General features: G+C 36.0%; 1 protein-coding gene across 1 annotated transcript in view; it reads right to left on the bottom strand.

Annotated features, from left to right (window-relative positions):
- DNAH12 (dynein axonemal heavy chain 12) overlaps positions 1-22,170 on the bottom strand; it is a 160,522-nt gene that overhangs the window by 57,705 nt on the left and 80,647 nt on the right. Inside the window, exons 39-47 of the mRNA XM_081160004.1 lie at positions 18,558-18,709; positions 15,952-16,090; positions 14,833-14,999; positions 12,937-13,192; positions 10,979-11,278; positions 9,255-9,433; positions 7,980-8,172; positions 3,862-4,023; positions 547-741 (exon numbers count right to left, since the gene is read on the bottom strand). Of these exons, the coding sequence (XP_081016130.1) occupies positions 547-741; positions 3,862-4,023; positions 7,980-8,172; positions 9,255-9,433; positions 10,979-11,278; positions 12,937-13,192; positions 14,833-14,999; positions 15,952-16,090; positions 18,558-18,709 (1,743 nt within the window). The remainder of the gene's footprint in view (positions 1-546; positions 742-3,861; positions 4,024-7,979; positions 8,173-9,254; positions 9,434-10,978; positions 11,279-12,936; positions 13,193-14,832; positions 15,000-15,951; positions 16,091-18,557; positions 18,710-22,170) is intronic.

Below are 22,170 nucleotides of genomic sequence, written 5' to 3'. Positions count from 1 at the left end.
GATCGAGCCCGCAACGTGGGCATGTGCCCTGACCGGGAATCAAACCATGATCTCCTGGATCCTAGGTCGATGATCAACTGCTGAGCCACACCCGGCCGGGTATGAGTTTATTTTTGTTTTATATATTTTCCATATGAACAACTGTAAACCTACATTTGCCCAGCCCCGTATTCATGTGGAATTATTGTGCTAACACATTTTTTAAACCTTAATAGAGGCTTCTAAAGATTTATTATTATTGGTGGATTTTTGTCAAAGGCCAGAATAAGTGTCAAATGACTTACACATCATTGAAAACATTACAAAAGTTAACCTTGTGTCCTAGGTGCTTCATTTTTAATTATCCTGCTAATCATGAAGGTTTAATTCTCTCTGTAGCACTTAGAATGTTTGTGGCTAAAGTGACAGAAGCCAGTTTTACTGTGTCTTCAAGAGTAAGTGATCAAGAAACACTTGCTGGTTGTATATTACTGAAGCTTGAGTAAGGTTTCAGTAAAATTCCAAAAGATTTAGTTGTCCCTCTCCACCAAAAAAAAAATTACAAACCTGAAACCAGTCGATGGTACAGCAATTGATGAGGGATGGAAACTGTCTCAAGCGATTTCGAAAGGCGTCTCCAATGGGGCTGAAGGCCACTACAACGTGAAGGTTATCTTTACAGCGATTCACAAAGAATGCAAACAGGGCTAAGGGACTAAGCTCGCCCTGTTTATTGCCAGCCTGAGCTACAGGACGAACACCCTGGGGAATATCAGAAAACAAAAGGCCGATAAACAAAAGTAAGTAAGCTGATGATGAGATTAGTGGGTATTAGAATATTAAGAATTTTTATTTCTCTCCTTGTAAATACCTTTAAATTTTTGTCTTCATATCAATAGAATAGCTTTGATATAGTTTGTACTTAGAAGACTTCTCCAAACTCCAAAATTTTATAATTTAAAAATAAATAACTTCCAAGAATTTAACTTATAAAGATATACACAGAAAGTTCACCAAGATATATTCAATGTTGTTTTTAAGAGGAAAAAAATCTAAAGCACCTAGTTAAAAACATTATAAAACACCCATATATTGTAATTTTATACAATTGTTAAAAATAATGAGATGTATCGATGTAAACGCCATGAAGATCAGCAAGACAAAATAAGTGTGTGTGTGTGGGGGGAACCAACAAATTGTGCACAGAATATATAACAGGATCCTCTTTGTTAAATTAAAAAATATATCAGCTGTATGTATAAGTACATGCACACCTTTTTCGGGAAGTAATCACAAGGAACCATTAGTAGTGGTTACTTTTGGTGAGATGAACTTAAGGGACAGTGTGAGAGGGAGGCTTTCATTTTTTTATTCTGGACATTTTTCTTGGTTTATAGCATTCTTTTTCTTCACTTTGGACATTCTTATGCTGTTCGAATTCTCTATACTTGTAAATATCTTACACTTTGCATTAAAAATGTAAATCGGGTTCTCTGGTAATGAGATTATGGGTCACTTTTAATTTTCTTTCTTTGTATACCTTTATATGAGAAAGGCTTTTTTTTTTTTAAACATATCTTTATTGGTTTCAGAGAGAGGAAGGGAGAAGGGGAGAGAGAGAGAGATAGAAACATCAATGATGAGTCATTGATAGGCTGCCTCCTGCACGCCCCCAACTGGGGATCGAGCCCTCAACCCGGGCATGTGCCCTGACTGGGAATTGAACCCCAATCGCCTGGATCCTAGGTTGACACTCAACTGCTGAGCCATGCCCGGCTGGGCGAGAAAGACATTTTATGTGAGGTTAGGCATAATGGCTCCAGAACCAAACTTCTTGAATTCAAATCCTAGCTTGCAGTTTATTACCTATGTGACCCTGGGGAAAGTTATTTCACCTCTCTATATCTTAGTTGCCTCACCTTTAAAATGAGAAAAAGAGTATCTACATCGAGGGTTGTTGAGGGATCAAATGAGTTATAACATGTGAACACTTAGAATAGTTCTTGTCATATAGGTAACTGCTAGTTTTTATTTTATACCCTACATTTTTCCTTGTTCTGAGCACAAAAGGTCTCATAGTCAATAAAGTGTCCTGTAAATAGATTTTTTTTTAAAATTTGATATAGGAAGTGGTCACAATGATCATATATTTTCTACAATGAATTTATTTCTAAAAGAATTCTCTACTATAGTTATGTTCTACTTTATGTGATAGCTATATCATGGAAAACTGTAAATCAACACATAAATGCATTCTGATGGTAATTCTCAAATTATGATTACTAAGATTAGTGTCAGTTTATAAAAAATTATGTTCAGGTGGTCTACCTGCACTAAATGTGGTACATTGAGAGAAACGTTGCAATAACTTAATTCTGCAAGGAGCACAAATGGCCCCGTGGAAAAAGTCATCTGGAAATGTACGTCTGAGGTTGGAACTCTGATGAAGTGAGACAGGTGTGCTGAGTCTTTAAGAGGTGCCCTCTAGGTAGTGCCAGAGCCAAGGTGTAGAGGTCAGTTATCAGGAATGAGGTTTAAAGTGAAATGTTTGTCAGAGGGATGGTCTTCGAAGTGGGATGCACAGGATATGTACAGTGTGGAAAGAAAACAATAGAACATCTTTCATATTACCTTTTATATTTTAAAAGATCAATATAAAGCAAGCAGAAACAGGGGTACATTTCAATACCCCTGAGTTCTGAAAATGGCTATGTCCTTATGGATAAACTGATGTGGTGTTCCTAGGCTTGGGTGGAACATGAAGAAAAGAAGTTCTTAAGGCTGCTGTTGGATCACACCATAAAACAATAGTGAAGCAGGTTTTGTAGCAAAGTGACAGGAGGAAAAGATAAACAATAGCTAAAATGAGCAGGAAAGCCCAGCAAAGCTTAGGAAATCCTACTCCCCAAAGGTGAGTAGTCCTTGAATGGGAGTGTGGGGAATGAGTTTATCATATGGATTAGGAGAAACACCATTCTTCATCAGCCTTGGCCACATTTTTGACATCACCCAGATAAAAGTAGAGAACTTGGGACCTTTTTTTTTCTCCTTCCCCTCTCAGACTACAAACTGGTAATGTGCCATTTACTGAGGGCTTTTTAAGTGTCTGACACTCTATAAGTGCTTTATTGAATTTGATCCTCAGACCTCACAACAACCCTGTGTAGGAGGAACTATAATGTATATAATATTTCCATTCCATACAAGAAAAAAGCAGGGTGCTTGAACTACTAGAGTAAATTCATTTTACTCCAGGTGTTATCACTAAGGCTGGAATGAAGCATCCAGATGTGAGCAATGTACTCTGCAGGTAAAAGTAGTTGTGGTAACTAGAAAAGGGAAATTACTAGCAGAGATCTTGCAGGGGAAGTTCTTAGAAAATGGTGGTTGAATGGCAGGACATCTGAAGTAGGGGGTGCTCCACAATTGTGTTTTTTGTCAATTTAACCACAAAGCATGACACTCAGATATATTGGAACTAGTAAGACAAGTAGTTTATTAAGGGTTTTGAAAAATTTTAACCAGTGGCAAAACATAAAAGCTAAACCAAGTAATATTTTAAAGCTATGTTTTCTCACATCACTGTAACCCTAAGACACGATTTAAAATCTCTAATCAGTCATAAAATAGGCTAAATAAGATAAAACTGATGAAACAAACTGCCATCATTATGAAAAAAGGAATTTTAAAATAAAATTCTGTCTCACAACTATAGTAAAAGCAATTTAAAATTCACCAAAAAAGATTAAAATAATAAACTTTAAAATTTGAATTACCAAAATCTTCTGCACAAGCTATATTTATCCTAAAGTGCAGAGAAAAAGTTTCAAGATAAAAGAGCATTTTTGTGCTGGGAAACACACTCCCTAAAAAAGTATTTACCTCCATCACTTCTTGTTTTTCATCCGCTGCAAAAATGTTAGGTACTTCTCCAGTATTGAGCACGCTGTCGATATCCTCTAGGAAAGCTTCCTCTTTCATCTGAGTGTCCGTGATTAGAAAGACTGTCTTCTGGCCCTTCATGCCCACATTCCTTAATAGAACCTTAAAATAAAAATGTGCTTATAAGCAGAACATAGTAGACATTTGTCGTTTTTGCTTTCCCTCCCTTTCTCCTTCCCTTGATAGCAACTTCTGAATTTTAGAGTAGTACCTCTCCCCACTTCTGGTGGGGCTGCCAATCAGGGCCTACATTTTGCCCGCCCCCAGGTGGGAGACCCCCCACTGGTCAGAGTTCCCCAAGCCCATGGACATGGTCACTGATTCCGAGGAGGGAATGTGATCTAACTGGGCCCAATCATAGTCTTACTTCAGGGGCTAAGAAGGACTTGAAAACAGAAAGAATCTCAGTCATTCTGAGATGTAGAATATAAAGGTCAGTAATTTAGAACTACTAGGGGCGAACTGTGTTGCCACATAGATGAGTTTGCTGGAGAAAGGAGCCAAATGGAAAGCAGGAGATAGAAAGAGTAAATACTGAGGACTTACCTTGAGCCAGTAAATTCAGCCATGTCAAAAGCCTGTGTACCTCTGGACTCTTAAGTCAAGTAAGACAATAATTCTGTCTTTTGTTTAAGCTAATTTGAGCTTTTTGTTTTCTTTTGTTTGTCAATTGCAACCAAAGATTCCCAACTAATATAAAGGTATAAACTCAGTGGTATGCTGGAGCTGACTTTTTTGGGGCAGTAGAACTGATTGTTAAAATTTCAGGAACTTGTGAGTAGACCGCTAAACACAGCCAGCATTAAAAATTAAATTATAGCCCAGCTGGTGTGGCTCAGAGGTTGAGCATTGACCTATGATCCCAAAGATCATGGTTTGATTCCCGGTCAGGGCATGAGCCCGGAGTTGCAGGCTCAACCCCCAGTAGGGAGCATGTAGGAGGCAGCTAATCAATGACTCTCTCTCATCATTGATGTTTCTCTCTCTTTCCTTCTCCCTTCCTCTCTGAAATCAATAAAGATGTATTTTTTAAAAATTAAATTATATGAACTTATAATTAAATAAATTATATTAAAAACAAAGGTAACCAATACACTACTACTTTATTATGTTTACTATTACCTATGCTATGGAAGTTATTTAAATTAACTATTTATACAGTAAAAAACAACGTAAGGTGTTCAAATACATAACTCTTTAAAACTCTGTTTTCAGTGATATCATGTTGATAGCTTTAATCATCCATGGTGGGAGTTTTTACACACAGAAATTTGCAAATGCTAAAAATGAGAGATTCCCTTCAACCTCCTGGAGAGTTGGTTGTTAACCATTTGCCAGCATACCACTGGATATATTTTAAGTGAAAATAGTATCATTACTTCTGCAAATAATTTTTTAAATATTTATCTTTATTTTAAAATAATATATTTAATGTTTTAAATAAATTATATCATTTAAATAACTGCTGAATTTTAATATTATACAAAACTGTGCCTTTTTTTCCACTAAAGCCATCTTCCAACAAGCAAGCTGTTGAGATTTTAGAAACAATTTTCTCTCATCAAAATCAGACAAGCTAGCTTTTCAAAAAGTATTGTATCTAATGACATGAGTTTTATAATTACTTTATAGTGTTACTATTTCTAGTTATTATTATATAAAATAATTAAAAAATACAATATATCCCAGCCGGCATAGCTCAGTGGTTAAGCATGGAGCTATGATCCAAGAGATCGGGATTCAATTCCCAGTCAGGGCACATGCCGGGGTTGTGGGCTCAATTCCCAGTGGGGAGTATTCAGGGGGCAGCCGATCAATGCCTCTCTCATCATTGATGTTTCTCTCTCTCTCTCTCTCTCCCTCTCCCTCCCCCTTCCTCTCTCTGAAATCAATAAAGATATATATATATATATTTTTTTTTTTAAATCACTATATTTAAATACCATATTTAAATATACAATGTGTGAAACTGTTTCCAAATAGGAAGAGTTAAAATGTCCAAAATACTAATTATATGCCAGGGATATTACAAAAAACCTTACATACATAGTATAATTTAATCACAATAACCTATGAAATAGAGATATTATCCAAATTTTACAAATTAAGAAACTAGAGAGTGACATTAGTGAGATGATAGACTAAGAAGCTCAAGGCCCCGTTTCTCCCATGGAGACACCAAATTAGCAATCTGCAGAACAAAATAACTTTGTGAGAACTCTAGAAACTAATTAAGAGACTACAGCACCCCTAGGAGTACATAAAAAAGAGAAGGGACAATACAAGGAGGGAAAGAGAATTTATTGCATTTTTCTCACCCAGCATAGAGTAACACAATCAGGAGAACACCATCAATTCCTGGCTCCTCCCTCAGGACAGAAGGAATAGAGTGAGTGGAACTTGCTTCCAGTATTCTGGCTTTATCTGGGGGCTGCCTAAGGCACTGATTTCTGTCTTGCCTGACTCATAACACTGATAGGAACAAGACCTAATTTGGAAATGAGGTTGAAGGCTACTGAAAACAGAGGCAAGCACCTCTGTACAATGGAGCAGCAGACTCTGAAGTTTCACCAAAAGGTTCCAGGGGGAGAAAGATATTAAAGGCAGAAGAATATATTAGAAACCAAAACTGAAAGCTTATGAGAAGAAAAAGGAAATTAAAATGGCCCAAAGCATCTGTATATACTAGAATAAAAGCACATGCACAATCCCAAAGAAGATACATGCCCAGAAAAGTTCTGAGAAGTCACAGAACCTCTAGTCATGCTGATTGCTGTTTTCCCCCTGCACAAAGTCAATCTGTGAAGACGGAGAGGTGATTTATCAAGTACTCAAAACTCAACAAAAGATCACGAGGCATACAAAGAAACAGGGAAACATGACCCAATCAAAGGACCAAAATAAAGCTCCGGAAACCAACCCTAAAGAAACAGATCAATGAACTCTCTGACAAGAAATTTAAAATAATTATTTTAGGATGCTCAATAAGCTAAAAGAGAATACAAATATACATCTAAAGGAAACCAGGAAAGCAATGCATCCACAAAATGAGAATATCAATAGAGAAAGAAACAATTAAAAAATAACTAAGCAGAAATTCTGAAGCTGAAAAATATAATAACTGAACTTAATACTGAACCCACGTTTGGCGGCCTACCTCATGAAAAGCCAGTAGTCAAGAGAGAAGTGCTAGCGCAAGGAAAGATGGTTTATTCAAGAGCCAGCTGCCTGAGAAGATGGGGCACTCTCATCACAAAAACCATCTTAACACCTCATGCAGGCAGAGGTTTTTATAACAGGGTAAGAGGAAGGCAGAACAAAGGAAACCAGAGGGGGTTGTAGGCTCTTGAGGGTGCTATTCCAGAGTCAGCACAGTCTGCTCCAGGGTCTTGTTTTCATCAGTGGAAGGTGAGCAAATCTCCTGAAGCCAAAAATGCCCGAAGGCTGGAGTCTGCTTCCTTTGAGGTTAGGCCCTAGAATCCTTTAAGCAAACAGGCTGTTTTTCTGAAGCTACATGTGAATTTAGAAGTCATCATTTAAGAAACAATACTAAAAGAGTGGCAGGGTGGGTTACAAACTGAATATTTCTCCAGAGGTATTCAACATCAGATTTATTTATTTGTTTTATTTTATTTATTTAAATCCTCACCTGAGGATATGCTTATTGATGTGAGAGAGAGAGAGAGAAAAACATCAATCAGTTGCCTCCCCATCGGGATCAAACCAGCAATCTAGGTATGTGCCCTGAGTAGGTATCAAACCCAGAACCTTTTGGTATATGGGACAATGCTCCAACCAACTGAGCCACACCAGCCAGGGCACCATCAGATTTGATTAGGCAGAAGAGTCAGTGAACTTAAAGACAGGTTATTTGAAATCATTGAGTCAGAGGAACAAAAAAGAAAATGAAGGGTGAACAGCCTAAAGGACTAATAAGATGCCATCAAGTGAGTCAACAGATGTATTCAACACATAGCTATACAGGTTGGCTCTCTCTTCTCAAGTAAAAGAATGCATTGATATTATTTTAGGCACTAAATTTCTTTCCATAATTTTACCTTCATATCTTCTCTCCATTCATTCATACCATAGCTCTTAGAAATTTCTGGTTGGAATATCTGCATTTTTGCCATGGATGTAGCCAGACGAGTTAAAGATTGACGACCACTTCCTCCAAGTCCAACAAGCAAAGCATTTCCACCAGACTGCTTTAGAATTCGACATATTCGTGATAAATGTTCCAATACATACCTACAAAATATCACTATTATTATACTTGAAAATATACATGTAAATGCATATTTACACATAACTATTGCTTTACTTTCCTAGAAGGATAGACTTTGTTGTCTGATACCACTTTTAAAGATGTAATCATCAAAAATGTGTTATTTTTCAAAAGCAGTTACAATTGGATCACTTGATGCAAAGGTAAATTATCTAAAGTACAAATTCAGAAAATGTAATATACAAATTATAGAAATACAAGGAAATTGCAACCTCTTATACTGGAAGTACATTGTTGCTTTTATTAAAAACATTTCTTTCATTTTTTAATAAAAGGTTTTCTATGTGAGAAATAGGAAATTAGTTATTCACAAAATAACAAATTCAGGAAAGACAGCCTCACTAGTAATTAGGGAAATTGAAGTTAGAGCCACTCTCCTTAGCCTGGCAAAACTTAACAAGTCTAGCAATCCTAAGTGTTGGCAAGGGCGAAGGATAACGTGAGCTCTTAAAAACAATAATCATTTTTGAAGGCACTTTGGCAAAGCTTAATAAAGTAGAAGATGCTTACATACCATGACACAATAATTTCACTCCTAGGAATATAATCTAGAGAAATTCTTACACAGGTACCCAAGGAGAGATGAGCACTTAAACTTTTTTTATAACTGCAAAAACTAGGAGATACCTAAAAGTCTCTCTCAGAAGAATGACTACATTGTGTTACACTTATACAGTGGAATGCAATGTAGTAGTAAAAAATCTTTTTTTTCTGTGTAAATGTTACAAACAATATGGAATAAACCAACCTGCAGAAGAGAATATACAGTACGATACAATTTATATGAATTTTAAAAATGTAAAATAAGGTGGTGCTATAGTATGTTTAGGAACACACGTATAGTAAAAGTCCAGACACATGAGTTTTCTTTTACTGCTACAGGGTTCAATGGGGATGCAGTGAGGGAAGGTTAGCCACACAAAGAACTTCAAATAAATTGCTAATAGTTTATGTCTTAAGCTCAGTTATGCACCATAGTTTTTGTCAGTTATTCACCATAGTTTTACAAATAGTAATTTCAATGATTAATACTAAATGTAGGTACCTAAAAATGACAAGATTCATTCGTGTTTTGTGAGTTTGATTATACTCATCTAAGCACTGGTCCACAATGTCATTAAAATGATGAATATTTGGAATTTCAATATAAATTCTCTCATCTCCTTCAAGGTCAGGATTCATATAGTCACCAAACATAAGATTTCTTAAGTCCTTTTCAGTTACCTATAGAATGAAAATCAACAAATTATAAAACAAAAACAAAAATTCTAAAATAAGTTTAAGAAATTAAAAATGGAGCTGCCTTTTTACTCAGTGACCCCACTTCTAGGAATATACCCTAAGAATCCTGAAACACTAATCAGAAAGAATATATGCACCCCTATGTTCATAGCAGTGCAGTTTACAATAGCTAAGATCAGGAAACAACCCAAGTGCCCATCAGTAGATGAGTAGATAAAAAAGCTGTGGGACATATACACCATGGACTACTATGCAGCTGTAAAGAAGAAGGATCTTGTACCCTTTGGGACAGTATGGATGGACCTGGAGAAAATTATGCTAAGTGAAATAAGCCAGGCAGAGAAAGACAAACATCACATGATCTCGCTTATATGTGGAATCTAAAGAACTTAATAAACTGATGAACAGAATATATTCAATGACACAGAAGCATAGATCAGACTGACGAATGTCAGAGGAATGGAGGAGGGTGGGTGGGTAGAGGGGGAGAGATTAACCAAAGAATTTATATGCATATATGCACAACCCAAGGATATGGACAATGGTGGGGAGAGGGACTAGGGAGGGGGATGGGACGGGGTGGAGTGGGTCACTGGGGAGAAAAAGGGACATCTGTAATATTTTAAACAAAAATAAAATATATATATAATAAATTTAAAAATAATAATAAGTTTAAGAAAATATTATATAAAATTTTCTTTTGTCCATGTTATAGGATGATTATCAATTTGATAATTCTTTTAAACAGTTAGGGTAGTAAATAATATAGTTGTAAAATTGATACCTGAAATTATATCTTTAGGAAATAAAAAAGTTTTTTTCTATTTAAAAAAAGTTTCCCCCATTTATCAAGTAGTTACTAAGAGATGGTCACCATGTTAAACACTTTACATCTATTATATCATTTAATTCCTATCATATAAAGTTTTATCCTTTAAATAACTTCTATGTTTCATACATAATTTCTCTAAAGACAAATCTTCTCAAAATAAATACCTATCTATGAGTAAAGTTAAAAGAATATGATCATTAAGAAGCAGTATTTTTTAGCCTGGCTGGGCGTGGCTCAGCAGTTGAGTGTAGACCTGGGATCCAGGCGATCGGGGTTCGATTCCTGGTCGGGGCCCATGCCTTGGTTGTGGGCTCTATCAATGACTCTTTCATCATTGATGTTTCTCTCTCTCTCTCTCCTTCTCCTTTCCTTTCTCTGAAATCAATAGATATATTTAAAAAAAAAAAAAAGCAGTATTTTTTAAAGATAAGTTAATGGTAACAATTCGTGCTATTGTACTGTTTTTAAAAAAATTATGTTTAGAAAGAGGGGGAGAGGGAGAGAGAGAGAGAGAGAAACATCGATGTGAGAGCAAAACATCAATCAGCTGCCTCCTGCATGCCCCCTTCCAGGGATCAAGCCTGCAACTCGGGCATGTGCCCTGACCAGGATGTTTCAGTGCATGGGACGACGCACTGGCCAGGGCACTGTTGTACTGTTTTAACTTTATGTTTTTAATCACTAAATATACTCACTGGTGCATTCTCTTTCCTCAAATGTGAAAAGATACTATCAAATGATTCTTTAAAGTGGTCCTTTATAACAACTTTGACTAAATTGAACAGCCAGTATCGATCTTCATCATTAATGAGGCGATCATAAAATACTCGAAGAACCTCATGCACGAACAGCCGGATCATGGTGTGCTTGCTCTGCACAGCTTCTCTTTCAATGAGTAAGCACCCCAGGATAACACGTGAAAAATCCCTCAAGTTGAAAGTGTAATGAGATTTTGTGGGAGTAGGCAAAAGATTTTCCATGGATTGTTTATATACCTGAATATGAAAAAAACAAAGCAAAAATAAAACACTTATAATCAGCAAAGCCAGATAACAAATTGTATGTTACATAAAATATTTTATTTATCCTATCAGGTTATTTATATTGGCTTGGGAAATTGCATAGTGCTTAAGCCTAGCATGGCATACTTTTTTTTTTTTTTGGTTTATAGCACTCAACCAGGTATGAATTTGAGGGAACTTAATATTATCTGATTCCATCCAAACCCAAGAAGCAACAATGCTTTTATTTCCCAGTTATTATGACTGTCCCATTTAAAGGTGAATGGCCCGGGATTAAGTACTTAACAAAAACTTTAGTAGAATGTGAAATCAGGTGACTCCCTCTGAGGCATTCCAAATGAAGAGGAGCACAAAACAGTTTCCTTCACTGACTACCACTGACTACCACTGACTCTCCCTTCCCTTCTCTCTCTTATTTTCTCTGTCCCCCTTCTTCCTTCTGTCTTAACTGGTTATATGCTGAATTCACCAAATAAAGTTTAATATTTTCTTTAAGGAAGATAAATTAAATATTATATAATGTAGCCCCCAAAAAACGAATGAAATTATTTTTTGTTTCTATGTGCTCTATGATTCACCTCCCTTCCCTAGCTTCACGCTCGGTAGGTCTACAGTGCTTCACAGATGGCGGGCAGAGAAGGATCCTTTCTGTACCCTATTCTGCCTGACCAACTCCCCCCTCTTTCAGGAGATGTCTGAAATATAAATATCAAATTTTATAGATAGAAGCACTTTTCTGTATCAGAATAAGTATAGTAATTACAAGGTACTATCTCTTGGCTCATAGTTTCTCTATTTGAACAGCACAAATTTTCCACCAGAACAAGAAGAGAAGAGCTTTATAAAGATAACATGCTCTTGGAAACTGATGGAATGATTCCAGGGGGAGCTTTTTGCTTCTGGTTGCAGTGATCCCAAAGTGAACCTCACTTTATCAAGGCTCCTCAAAGCTTAGTTCAACGAGATTATCACTGATTTGCCTTAAATACATTTTTTTCCTCTTACCATTAGCAACAAGGCTGGTGCTGGCCTCTAAATGGAGGCAGATAACACGCTGAATGAGTAAAGAGCTGCTCTTTGGCCATACTGGCAGTCTTGTTTTCTGTTCCCATCCTTGTGTTTTCTTATAAGTTTTCTTTTCCACCACTAATTCTAAATTATGTGATCTAGCTAAAAATATATTCATAAGCTGCTTAAGTTTATTTTATTTTTTAAGACAAACATGAAGAAAGGGAGGGGAGAGAGAGAAGAGAAAATTTATGAACACCAGAATGGGAACCTGACAATTAGGGAAAACCCACAATGTGGCACATACTGGTTCTGGGTGATTTCCTTGTGAAATAGGTGTTATCTCCCATTTTAGTGATTTAAAAAATGAGTTTCTAGAAGGTCAAATTACTTGCTTAAGTCCATGTAGCTAGGAAATAGTACTCAAGACTCAAACCCAATTAGTTTCTCTAATTTCAAAGCCTATGATGATCTTCTCAAGCTTTCGTAACAGCTTCTCTGACACTGAAGACCAAAGTAGATGTCTAAGGGAAAACATGCTGTTGTTTTTAGTTTTTTTTTAAAAAGTAAGAACCCAATGAGATATATATACTGAAATATTCTGCATTGCATTATTTGCTCACCTCCATAGTCCCACTGACTATTTGGTTTCCTATTACAAAGTACTCTGGAGGAAATTCACGAGTCCTAAGGTAGAATGCTACAATTGATGAGAAGATTCGAACCATTGTTTCATCACTAAAAGCATTAATAGTGCAGATGTTGAAATGTCGAATAAAACGAGGAGTGACTGGATTTCTTCCACCACCTGGAGGGCCCATGGCTGCAATCAGCTGTATGTCAACCAATGTGATTTTACTTGTGTCCTTAAGGTCATACCTTAAAAGCACAAAAATTCAAAACAATCAGTTATAAAACCAATAAGATGGAGTGAAATGTAGATCTCCCTAGAAACTTAATCTGATTTTAACTTCTCTAAAAGGAAGAGCTTTACAGCTTTGGGGGGGGGGGAGCAGGGTGCTTTTTTAAAGCAGCACTCTATTTCTCCTTTCGGTGACACTGATTCTGCTGCCCAGATTCTGGGTATCTAGAATGTTCCTCCCTCTTGCCCTTCCCTTTCTCTCCCCTTCCTCTTCTTTCCAGTTTGACTCTGCTTTCCTCTTACTCCAAATACAGAGCAGGACGAGAGATCAATCTTGTTTGTAGCTAGTCACAGGTAAGGTGACCATGTGTCTATTTGGCCTAGGACAGTTCCAGTTTGTGCTTGCCCTAGAAAAATTACTAACTTCCCTTTTACTCTCAGAAATGTCCCAGTTTGAACAATAAATTATATAGTCATACTATTTACAGCAAAGTCCTGATTTCTTTTTCTCATCTCAGACCTTCAGAGAACATTAAGAACATCTAAATAGTAACTATACACTTTTGTTATGTAAAAAGAGACCTATTGGGGAGTAACAAATCTCCAAAGGAGTTTTAAGCAGAAAGGAGTATCTAAATGGCTCAGTTTAGTTGGAACCACTCAGTTGAAAAGGTTTCTTATTTCCAATAGGCCATTAAGTCCTTTAATATTGAAGTTCTTGCAAAAACACAAGGGAAGATGGTAGGAGAAATCTATCTAGCCAGTCCCTAGTCTAAGAGCACACTAGAAAGCATGAAAATATGATTTGGTTTTTGGCAGCAACCATAATAGCTATCAATAGGGAACTGGCTAAGGAAACTATGGCAAGATCCATACAACTGAATAGTACGAAAAGCCAATAAAATGAATGAGACAAATAACATGGATAGGTGTTCAAGATAAGTATTTAAGTGCAAATAAATTGCAAAACGAGTAATATGAGTCTATTTTTAAAACATAAAAATGTATTTATAAAGAAAAAAAACTTGGAAAAATGGGGAATACACTATTAACAGTGATTATTTCCTGAAGGCAGGATCTTAAGGGTGTGCAGTAATAACAAAAATATATTTCCAAAATAGGACTTAGCTTCAATATTAGTCTTCCCTTGCCTTGAGATAAGAATAATGGTATATTGGTGTGGACGGAGTGCAGTTATCTACAAAATTGTTGTTAAAATCAAGCCATCTCAAAGATACGGTAGTCCCAAACAGTCACAGAAAATATAGAGAAATTAAAACGGTGGAAACACAGGGTGCTGATTATAATTACTTAGGTTGAAGACTACTCATAAATTCTCAGCCCTGGGGGAATGGTACTTTGAAAGATATAAATCTATAAATTATCTGAAAAGGAAAGAATTTACTACATCGTTGAATATATACATTTCCAATACTGGATTATTAATCCCTTATCTAACTCACACATTCAGAGGGAAAAAATGGTATATAAAAGGTATAGAAAAGTCTTCCAAAATTTTCTGTATAGGAAAATCGAAGCAACTATTTCTTTCATAAATAATTTGAAAAAATGTATTTTGCTCTGAGGAACTAAAATAGAAAAAGAGAACAAATAATGACTTCAGCATGTTTAATTAAAACTTCAATTAAATAGTTACCAATTCCCACAGTCAAAAAACTGTCGTAATAATTCGATAGGAGGTTGAGCTCCATATCTCTCCAAGGCAGGCATGTTCATGTCATCTATAAAAATTATACACTTCTTTCCCATAGGTGGTCCAAAAACTCCTTTGCGTCTTTTATCCAATCTAGACATAATAATGTTCTAAAATATAAAGAAGAAAGTATAGTAGCCATACTTAACACCAGAAAAAAGAAATTTAAGTCTAATTATGTAAGGAGGTAATGTTAAGCAGCACCGTGTGTGTGTGTGTGTGTGTGTGTGTGTGTATTTATATTTATTTTCTTTTAGAGTGATATCAAACTTAATATTCAACATCAAAGAGCATTCATTGAAACCCTAGAGTACTAAGAATTGTTACATACATACATATTTATATTGTACACACATGTGCATATACACACAAAATATTTTCCTCATTAAATACCCCAACATAGCTATTAACTTTAACTTATTCAGTATCTAAAAGCACTAACCTAAATTTGTAAGATTTTGAGAATAAGGGAATTCTACAGGTTTAAAACAATGAAAATGAGTCGCATAGGTCAAGAGAGATTGGACAGACATAAATTTAGGGATGGGTGATAAAAATGATGGTTAGAAAAGGCCTCATGCAATACTTTCACGTTGGTGTTTTTGGGGGTAAAGGGCAGGACACACAGCTACAAGATTCTTATCACAGAAAGTCTATAGTAGTCCATGGTTTGAAAGATATTTCACAGACAGAGCTTCAATAAGCAGCAAATGCTCCTAAGGATCATCTAGGAAAGTCTAGAAAGGTGTCTCTCCTCTCTCTCTCTGCCCCCTCCTTTTTCTTATACTTCCTTCTCCAGTTAAGAAATCAGTTGCTTCATCTTCGCTTAAAAAAAGATGACAAATCTCAACAATCCAGTAGTAATGCAAATATGTTCTCTCCGTTTGTCCTCAAAACCTGACTTTTAAAACTTACTTGTAATGCAAAAAATAAGTTTTGAAGTTTAATTTAAATTCATAAAAGATTTGCACAGCTTCTCATTTAATATACAATTTTAAACACTAATCAAATAAGGCAAAAAAATTAATAATTATCAACCCATTTTTCTGGCATTAGACTAACCTGAACCTGGTTGGCACTGGTCCGAGCAGAGAAATTAACATAAAAAGGAAAGTACTTTTCCTTTTCCAAGTGATTCATTAGCTTATCCTTCACATACACCGATTTTCCTGTACCAGTTGGACCCACAAAAAGCAGTGGCCTTTAGGAAAACAATGAACATATCACTCAAAAGGGAAAAAAGTCAGAATACATTCCTACTAAGGGAAGCTGGAGTTATTGGAAATGTAAATAATAATAAAAATCATCTTCATCTAAAAACACATTTTAATCTATCTTTGTTATATCATGAAAGGCTGGTAAAGTAACAACTGGCACACATTTTTGCTCCCTGTTACTGAGACTTTAATAGTAACACACTATTATTTCAACAGATGTAACACTGCCATATGCAAAAAACACTCATAAAACAAGTAGTAACATGCTAAACTTTTCACAAATGAAAGGCAAAGTTTGTCTCCTCAGAAAAGTGATGTTTTTGTATTTTTCAGTTAGAAGTACAGGCAAGAGGGTGCCATGTGGAACAGACTAATGACATGATGACAGTAAGATAGATTTAGGCTGTTTCACAGTTATCTCAATAGCATAAAGTCTGTGTGAGAAATAAATGACAGAGAATTCTAAATCTAATAGTTATGTATACCTGTTAAGCAGTTTAGAATCAAGTCAGAGTTACTAACTAAAAATACTTGTCTAAAAGCAAATTCTAAGGAATTCTCCATTCAGTAGGACATCAAGCAGGGCTTCTCATACTTGAGTGATCATAACTAATTTGAAAAGGAAAAAAATCCTATGAGTTTTATATTCACAGAACTCTAAGGAATACAAGTTTGAGAAATACTGAATTAAAAATTAAATACTGTCACTTTGCATGATAACTTGGCACTATACAGTACATAAAAACAAACACAAACACAAAGGCTGGCACTAAAACTAAGCAACAGCATTTAGTTAGAAGGGGTCATTTAAGTAACCCAACTTATGCTAATATGTATTAATTTTTAAAATTATCATTGAAGTATAAACATAAAACTATAGTTATTTCAGAACTACAGTAACCCCTAAAATTCATCTATGTGTCCCAATCTCAGTATGAGAACCTGTTTATTAAAATAATTTTAATAAATAAAATACTGTTCATAACTTGGGGTCCATGACCATCTGAAGAGATTCTTAGACAATATTCAGAGAATCTGTGAACTGGGATGACAGAAAGTTATATCTTTACTTTCACTATCCTTAATTAAAGTAGAGCAATTATATTAATAGTACCTGTGTGTTTGTCACCAGTAGAAATCACAGACACTACACAAAATATTATAATTATTCATGATAACTCAAAAATATCACTTATGCCATGACTTCTTCAAAATTATGACAGTCATCAGACTCACTGCTAGATCTTATTATTTTATGTGTTCATAAAGAAACACATGTATTACTACTATAGTCCAAATATGTTTAATATTTTAATAAATATATTTTAATATGTGATTTCCTTTGTAATCCTATGTCTACATTACTCACCTAAAAGCATTATTCTGACAACTGTTTCATAGTACAAAGGAACTCCATACTAGAATTCGCAGAATTGGCAAGTGCCTTCCTTCCCTAAGAAAGTTTTAAATATTAGCCACTAAATGCAAAAATACGGCCCTGGCCGGATAGCTTAGTTGGTTAGAGTGTTGTCCTGATATGCCAAGGTCAATGGTTTGATCCCTGGTCAGGGCACACACAAGAATCAACCAATGAATACATAAGTAAGTGAAACAACAAATCAGTGTTTCTCTCTCTGTCTCTCTGTTCCTTCCTCTCTCTCAAGTCAATAAAAAAATAAAAATAAACAAATGCAAAAATGTAACTACAAAATAGGGATAAAATAATGTTCCCTCATAAGATATTTTTTGTTTTTGTTTATTAAATAAGATAAAACTGTCACAAAATTCATTCAGAAATAAGTTCTTTTTAAATAACAAACTATGACATTCATGTATATTATATAAACTTCTCTAGTTCACATAGCATTAATGATAAATTATGCCTCATGTTTTAGAAGAAGAATAGCTACAAGAATCTTACTAAGGAAGCTGGTATGATATGCCTATGGTAGGTGCTAGGGTTTTAGCAGTTTCATGTACTCTTTTTTGATGTGCTCTCCTGATTTAAGTCTGGGTTTTGCATGTTCATCTTAAGTCATGAAGAACTAGAATAGGACATAGTTGAAAAACCGCTAAGTGTAATGGGAGAATGTGGATGGTGGTTAGCCTGACCTCAGGAGTACAGTGAACCTTTGAGTAGAATGCATACCTATTTAACCATAACATTGATTTTTAGTCTGTTGCAAATAAAAGAAAGACAAGGTGGCTTATGAGGCAACGAAGTATGATGGCAAAGGCTTTGAAGTGGGCAATAGGAAACCTGGATTCTAGGTTTGCCACCAGTAACAGTTGTCACTATAGTGATATATTGATATATCACTGGGGGACATATCAATTAGTCCCCCAGGGTCTCAGTTATCTGAAAATGCATTATCTCAAAGTTTACTTCAAATATCCTATGATCCTATTAGAATGGCACTGTTATGTTTAAAGTGTATAAGAATTTCTTACTTTGCATAGGTAATACTCAAATTCATTAGAAATGTATATCTAATTGTGTCCATTGTAGGGACTATGATATCTTGAATCTTGACACGTTTATCTCCTAAATCAGTACTTTTAATTAAATCATTCCAATGGAGCCAGCGACCTCGGTTTTTCAACTACAAGAGAACATAAGTTTCAAAATATTATAACCATGCACTTGCTATCTGAAAGGTTTTTTAAAACACAGTTATCATATTTGCTTTCAAAAACTTTATAGTCTTTTTGCTTTTTAGTATTAAATAATAGACTTATTCAAAACAGCGTATATAATATTTTAAAGTCATGAAGCAGCTTAAAAAACATCCATGAATCCACTACCCAATTTAAGAAATACATTTTTCTTTAGATTAATTTTCCTTTCCAATGATAATCTGAAGAATGTGATGCAATTTAGTCATCACAAAGTCAACATACCTAGGATTTCAGATATTTTTGCCTCTACATCCTCTTAACACTCCAATCTTTCCAAAATGCCTTCAAGATTTCCTTTAACATATATCAAGTATTTATTTGAGAAGCATTCTGATGGAGCTCAATTTATAATTTACTGAAGTTTGATTTCATATTTTCATATTTTAAAATAAAGGAGCGAGAATCTAACTAGAAACAAAATATCATGTGGATTCACTATGTTTGTTTCTCTAAAATTATTCTCTTGGGCATTTTGATCCAGACTGATATTCAGCAAGGACATATCAAAATGGCTGATATGATTGTTACAATATTGAAATTCTTCTAAACCAGTGGCTAACTAGTTACAGTCCTAACACCTGAGTATCTCCCTAATCCATGTTTTCCCACTCCACCCACCCCCAACTCCTCCACCATTATCTTTCTCTCTAGCCTTTCCCCCAAGATCCTATGGCCTCCCACCTTCAAACAACAAAGGAGTTAACACCTGGCAAAGTAGGAGTTCTCGGACCCTGCTTCAGTGCTATGGCTGGCATCTAAGAATCTTTAACTATTTCTAGCAAATTGTGTCTGGAGGGTAGTAATTTTGCAAGGTTGGCTAAATATTTCTTTAGTAATTCATAGTCTTAATTTTTTAGGTTTCGGCTTTCATATTTTTCAAAGTTATATATACACATATCTTAGAGTAAAAAATTTTACAAAGTAAGAAAAAAAGCAGTTATGCTCACATCCTCCCACTACCACATCAAAATTAAAACTAAATTATAGAACAACCATCCTTGAGAACCACCAAACCAGTATTACATGAAATGTTTAAGGGTCTTCTTTAAGAAGAAGCTAATGAGCAAAATAATCTGAAAAACAAAATAGACCCAGAGACACTGAAGCATGCAACAGACTGTCGTATCTCAGAGGGAAGAGGGAAGCAGGGTGGGGGTGGGAAAAGATTAACCAAAGTAGTTATATGCATATATGCATAATCCATGGACACAGACAATAATGGGGTGAAGGCCTGGGGAGGGGGTGGGAGAGAGGTGGAGCGGTTCAAGGGGGGGAAAAAATGGGACACCTGTAATACTTTCAACAATAAAGATAAATTTTTTAAAAAGGCATTCAAATTAGAAAGGAAGAAGTAAAACTGTCATTTTTTTGTACATGCATGATACTCTATAGAGAGAACCCTAAAGAGTCTACCAAAACACGACAGAGAACTGATAAATGAATTCAGTAAAGTAGCAGGATACAAAATTAATATCCATAAATCTGTTGCATTTCTATACACTAATAACAAACTTACCATAAAAAGAAATTAAAAATAAAATCCCATTTACAATTACATCAAAAAAAATAAAATACCTAGCAATAAACTTAACCAAGGATATAAACAACATGTATTCTGAAAATTGTAAGATATTGAAGAAAGAAACTGAAGAAGATACAAATAATGGAAGCATATACCATGCTCATGGATAGGAAGAATTAACATTGTCAAAATGTCCATACTGCCCAAAGCTATCTATAGATTCAATGCAAACCCTACCAAAATACCAATGGCATTTCTCAAAGAACTAGAATAAATAATCCTAAAATTTATATGGAACCACAAAAGACCCCTAAGAGCCAAACAATCTTGAGAAAGAGGAACAAAGTTAAAGGTACTATACTACCTGATATCAAACTATACTACAAGGCTATAGTAATCAAAACAGCATGATATGGGCATAAAAACAGACACATAGCTCAATGGGACAAAATAGAGACCCAGAAATAAACTCATGCCTATATGGTCAATTGATCTATGACAAAGAAGGTAAAAATACACAATGGAATAAAGACAGTCTTTTCAATAAATAGTGTTGGGAAAACTGAACAGATACATGCAAAAAAAAAAAGTAACTAGATCTCTTTCTTACACTGTATACAAGACATATTCAAAATGGATTAAATACTTAAATGTAAGACCTAAAACCATAAAACAGATAGATGAAAACATAGGCAGTAAACTCTGACATAGCTCTTAGAAATTTTTAAATTTATTTTTGATCTGTCTCCTCAGGCAAGGGAAACAAAAGAAAAAAAAAACAAATGGGGCTACATCAAACTAAAAACTTATTGCACAGCAATGAAAACCATAAAAAAAAGAACAAATAGACAACTTACTGAATGAGAGAAGATATTCACCAATAATACATCCAATAAGAGGTTAATATCCAAAATACATAAAGAACTAATACAACTTAACACCAAAAAGACAAACAATCTAATTTTTAAATGGGCAGAGAGCCTGAAATGGAAAACAGTATGGAGATTTCTCAAAAATTAAAAATAGAGAGATGGCGGTGTAGGTAACCGCTGCACCCGCCGCCTCCCACAACCACATCAAAATTACAACTAAAATACAGAACCACCATCACTCAGAGCCTCCTGAAATCTGGCGGAACAGAAGCCCTACAACCAGGGAACTGAAGAAGCACCGATACCAGTAGGAGGGGTGGAGACACTGGCGGATGGGGTTGAATTGGAGAGGAACCTCGGGTCCACACCCAGTGCCACGGTTTAAACCCAGGAGGACATCTCAGCAGTGGAGGTTTCCCACAGGAGCAAGGGGTCCCAGCCCCACAGCAGGCCCCTAGCCCAGGGCTCCAGGGCCAGAAAGAGAAGTCCCCACAACTCCGGGCTGTGAAACCAGCGGGGACTGTTGCTGAGGGTCTCGGAGGCTGCGGGAGCCCCAGCAGCTCCTCTTAAAGGGCCCGCGCGCGGACTCACTCGGACGTGCTCCCTCTGAGCCCAGCGCCGGGCAGCAGCTTGAAAGGACCTGGGACATTTGGGGAGGAACTAACCTGCCTGAAATCGGGGCGAGAAGTCGAGAGGCAGCTTCCTCCCAGGCAGAAGAGCTGGCGGAGGCCATGGCTCCTTTGGCGAGTCCGCCTCCCACACAGCCGGCAGGCAGGTGCCATATTGGAATCCTAGCACCTGACTCACACCTTTGACCCTGCCCCGTGATTCCCGGAGGCCCCGCCCCTCCCCACCTGCAAGCTCATCCAGGCCATTTTCAGGGGCTTTTCTATGAAAGTGGCCTCTCGAGCCTCATGCTTAGGACTTTCCTAAAATCTCTCAAACAAGCAGCATTGTGCCCCATACGGCTTGATAAGCGGCCCCAGGCCTG

Source organism: Miniopterus schreibersii, assembly GCF_964146895.1.
Source record: "Miniopterus schreibersii genome assembly, chromosome: 15".
In the NCBI taxonomy this organism is placed as follows: Eukaryota; Metazoa; Chordata; class Mammalia; order Chiroptera; family Miniopteridae; genus Miniopterus; species Miniopterus schreibersii.
The sequence above is the reverse complement of the archived record's forward strand: the minus strand, read 5'-3'. Positions and strand labels throughout refer to the sequence as shown.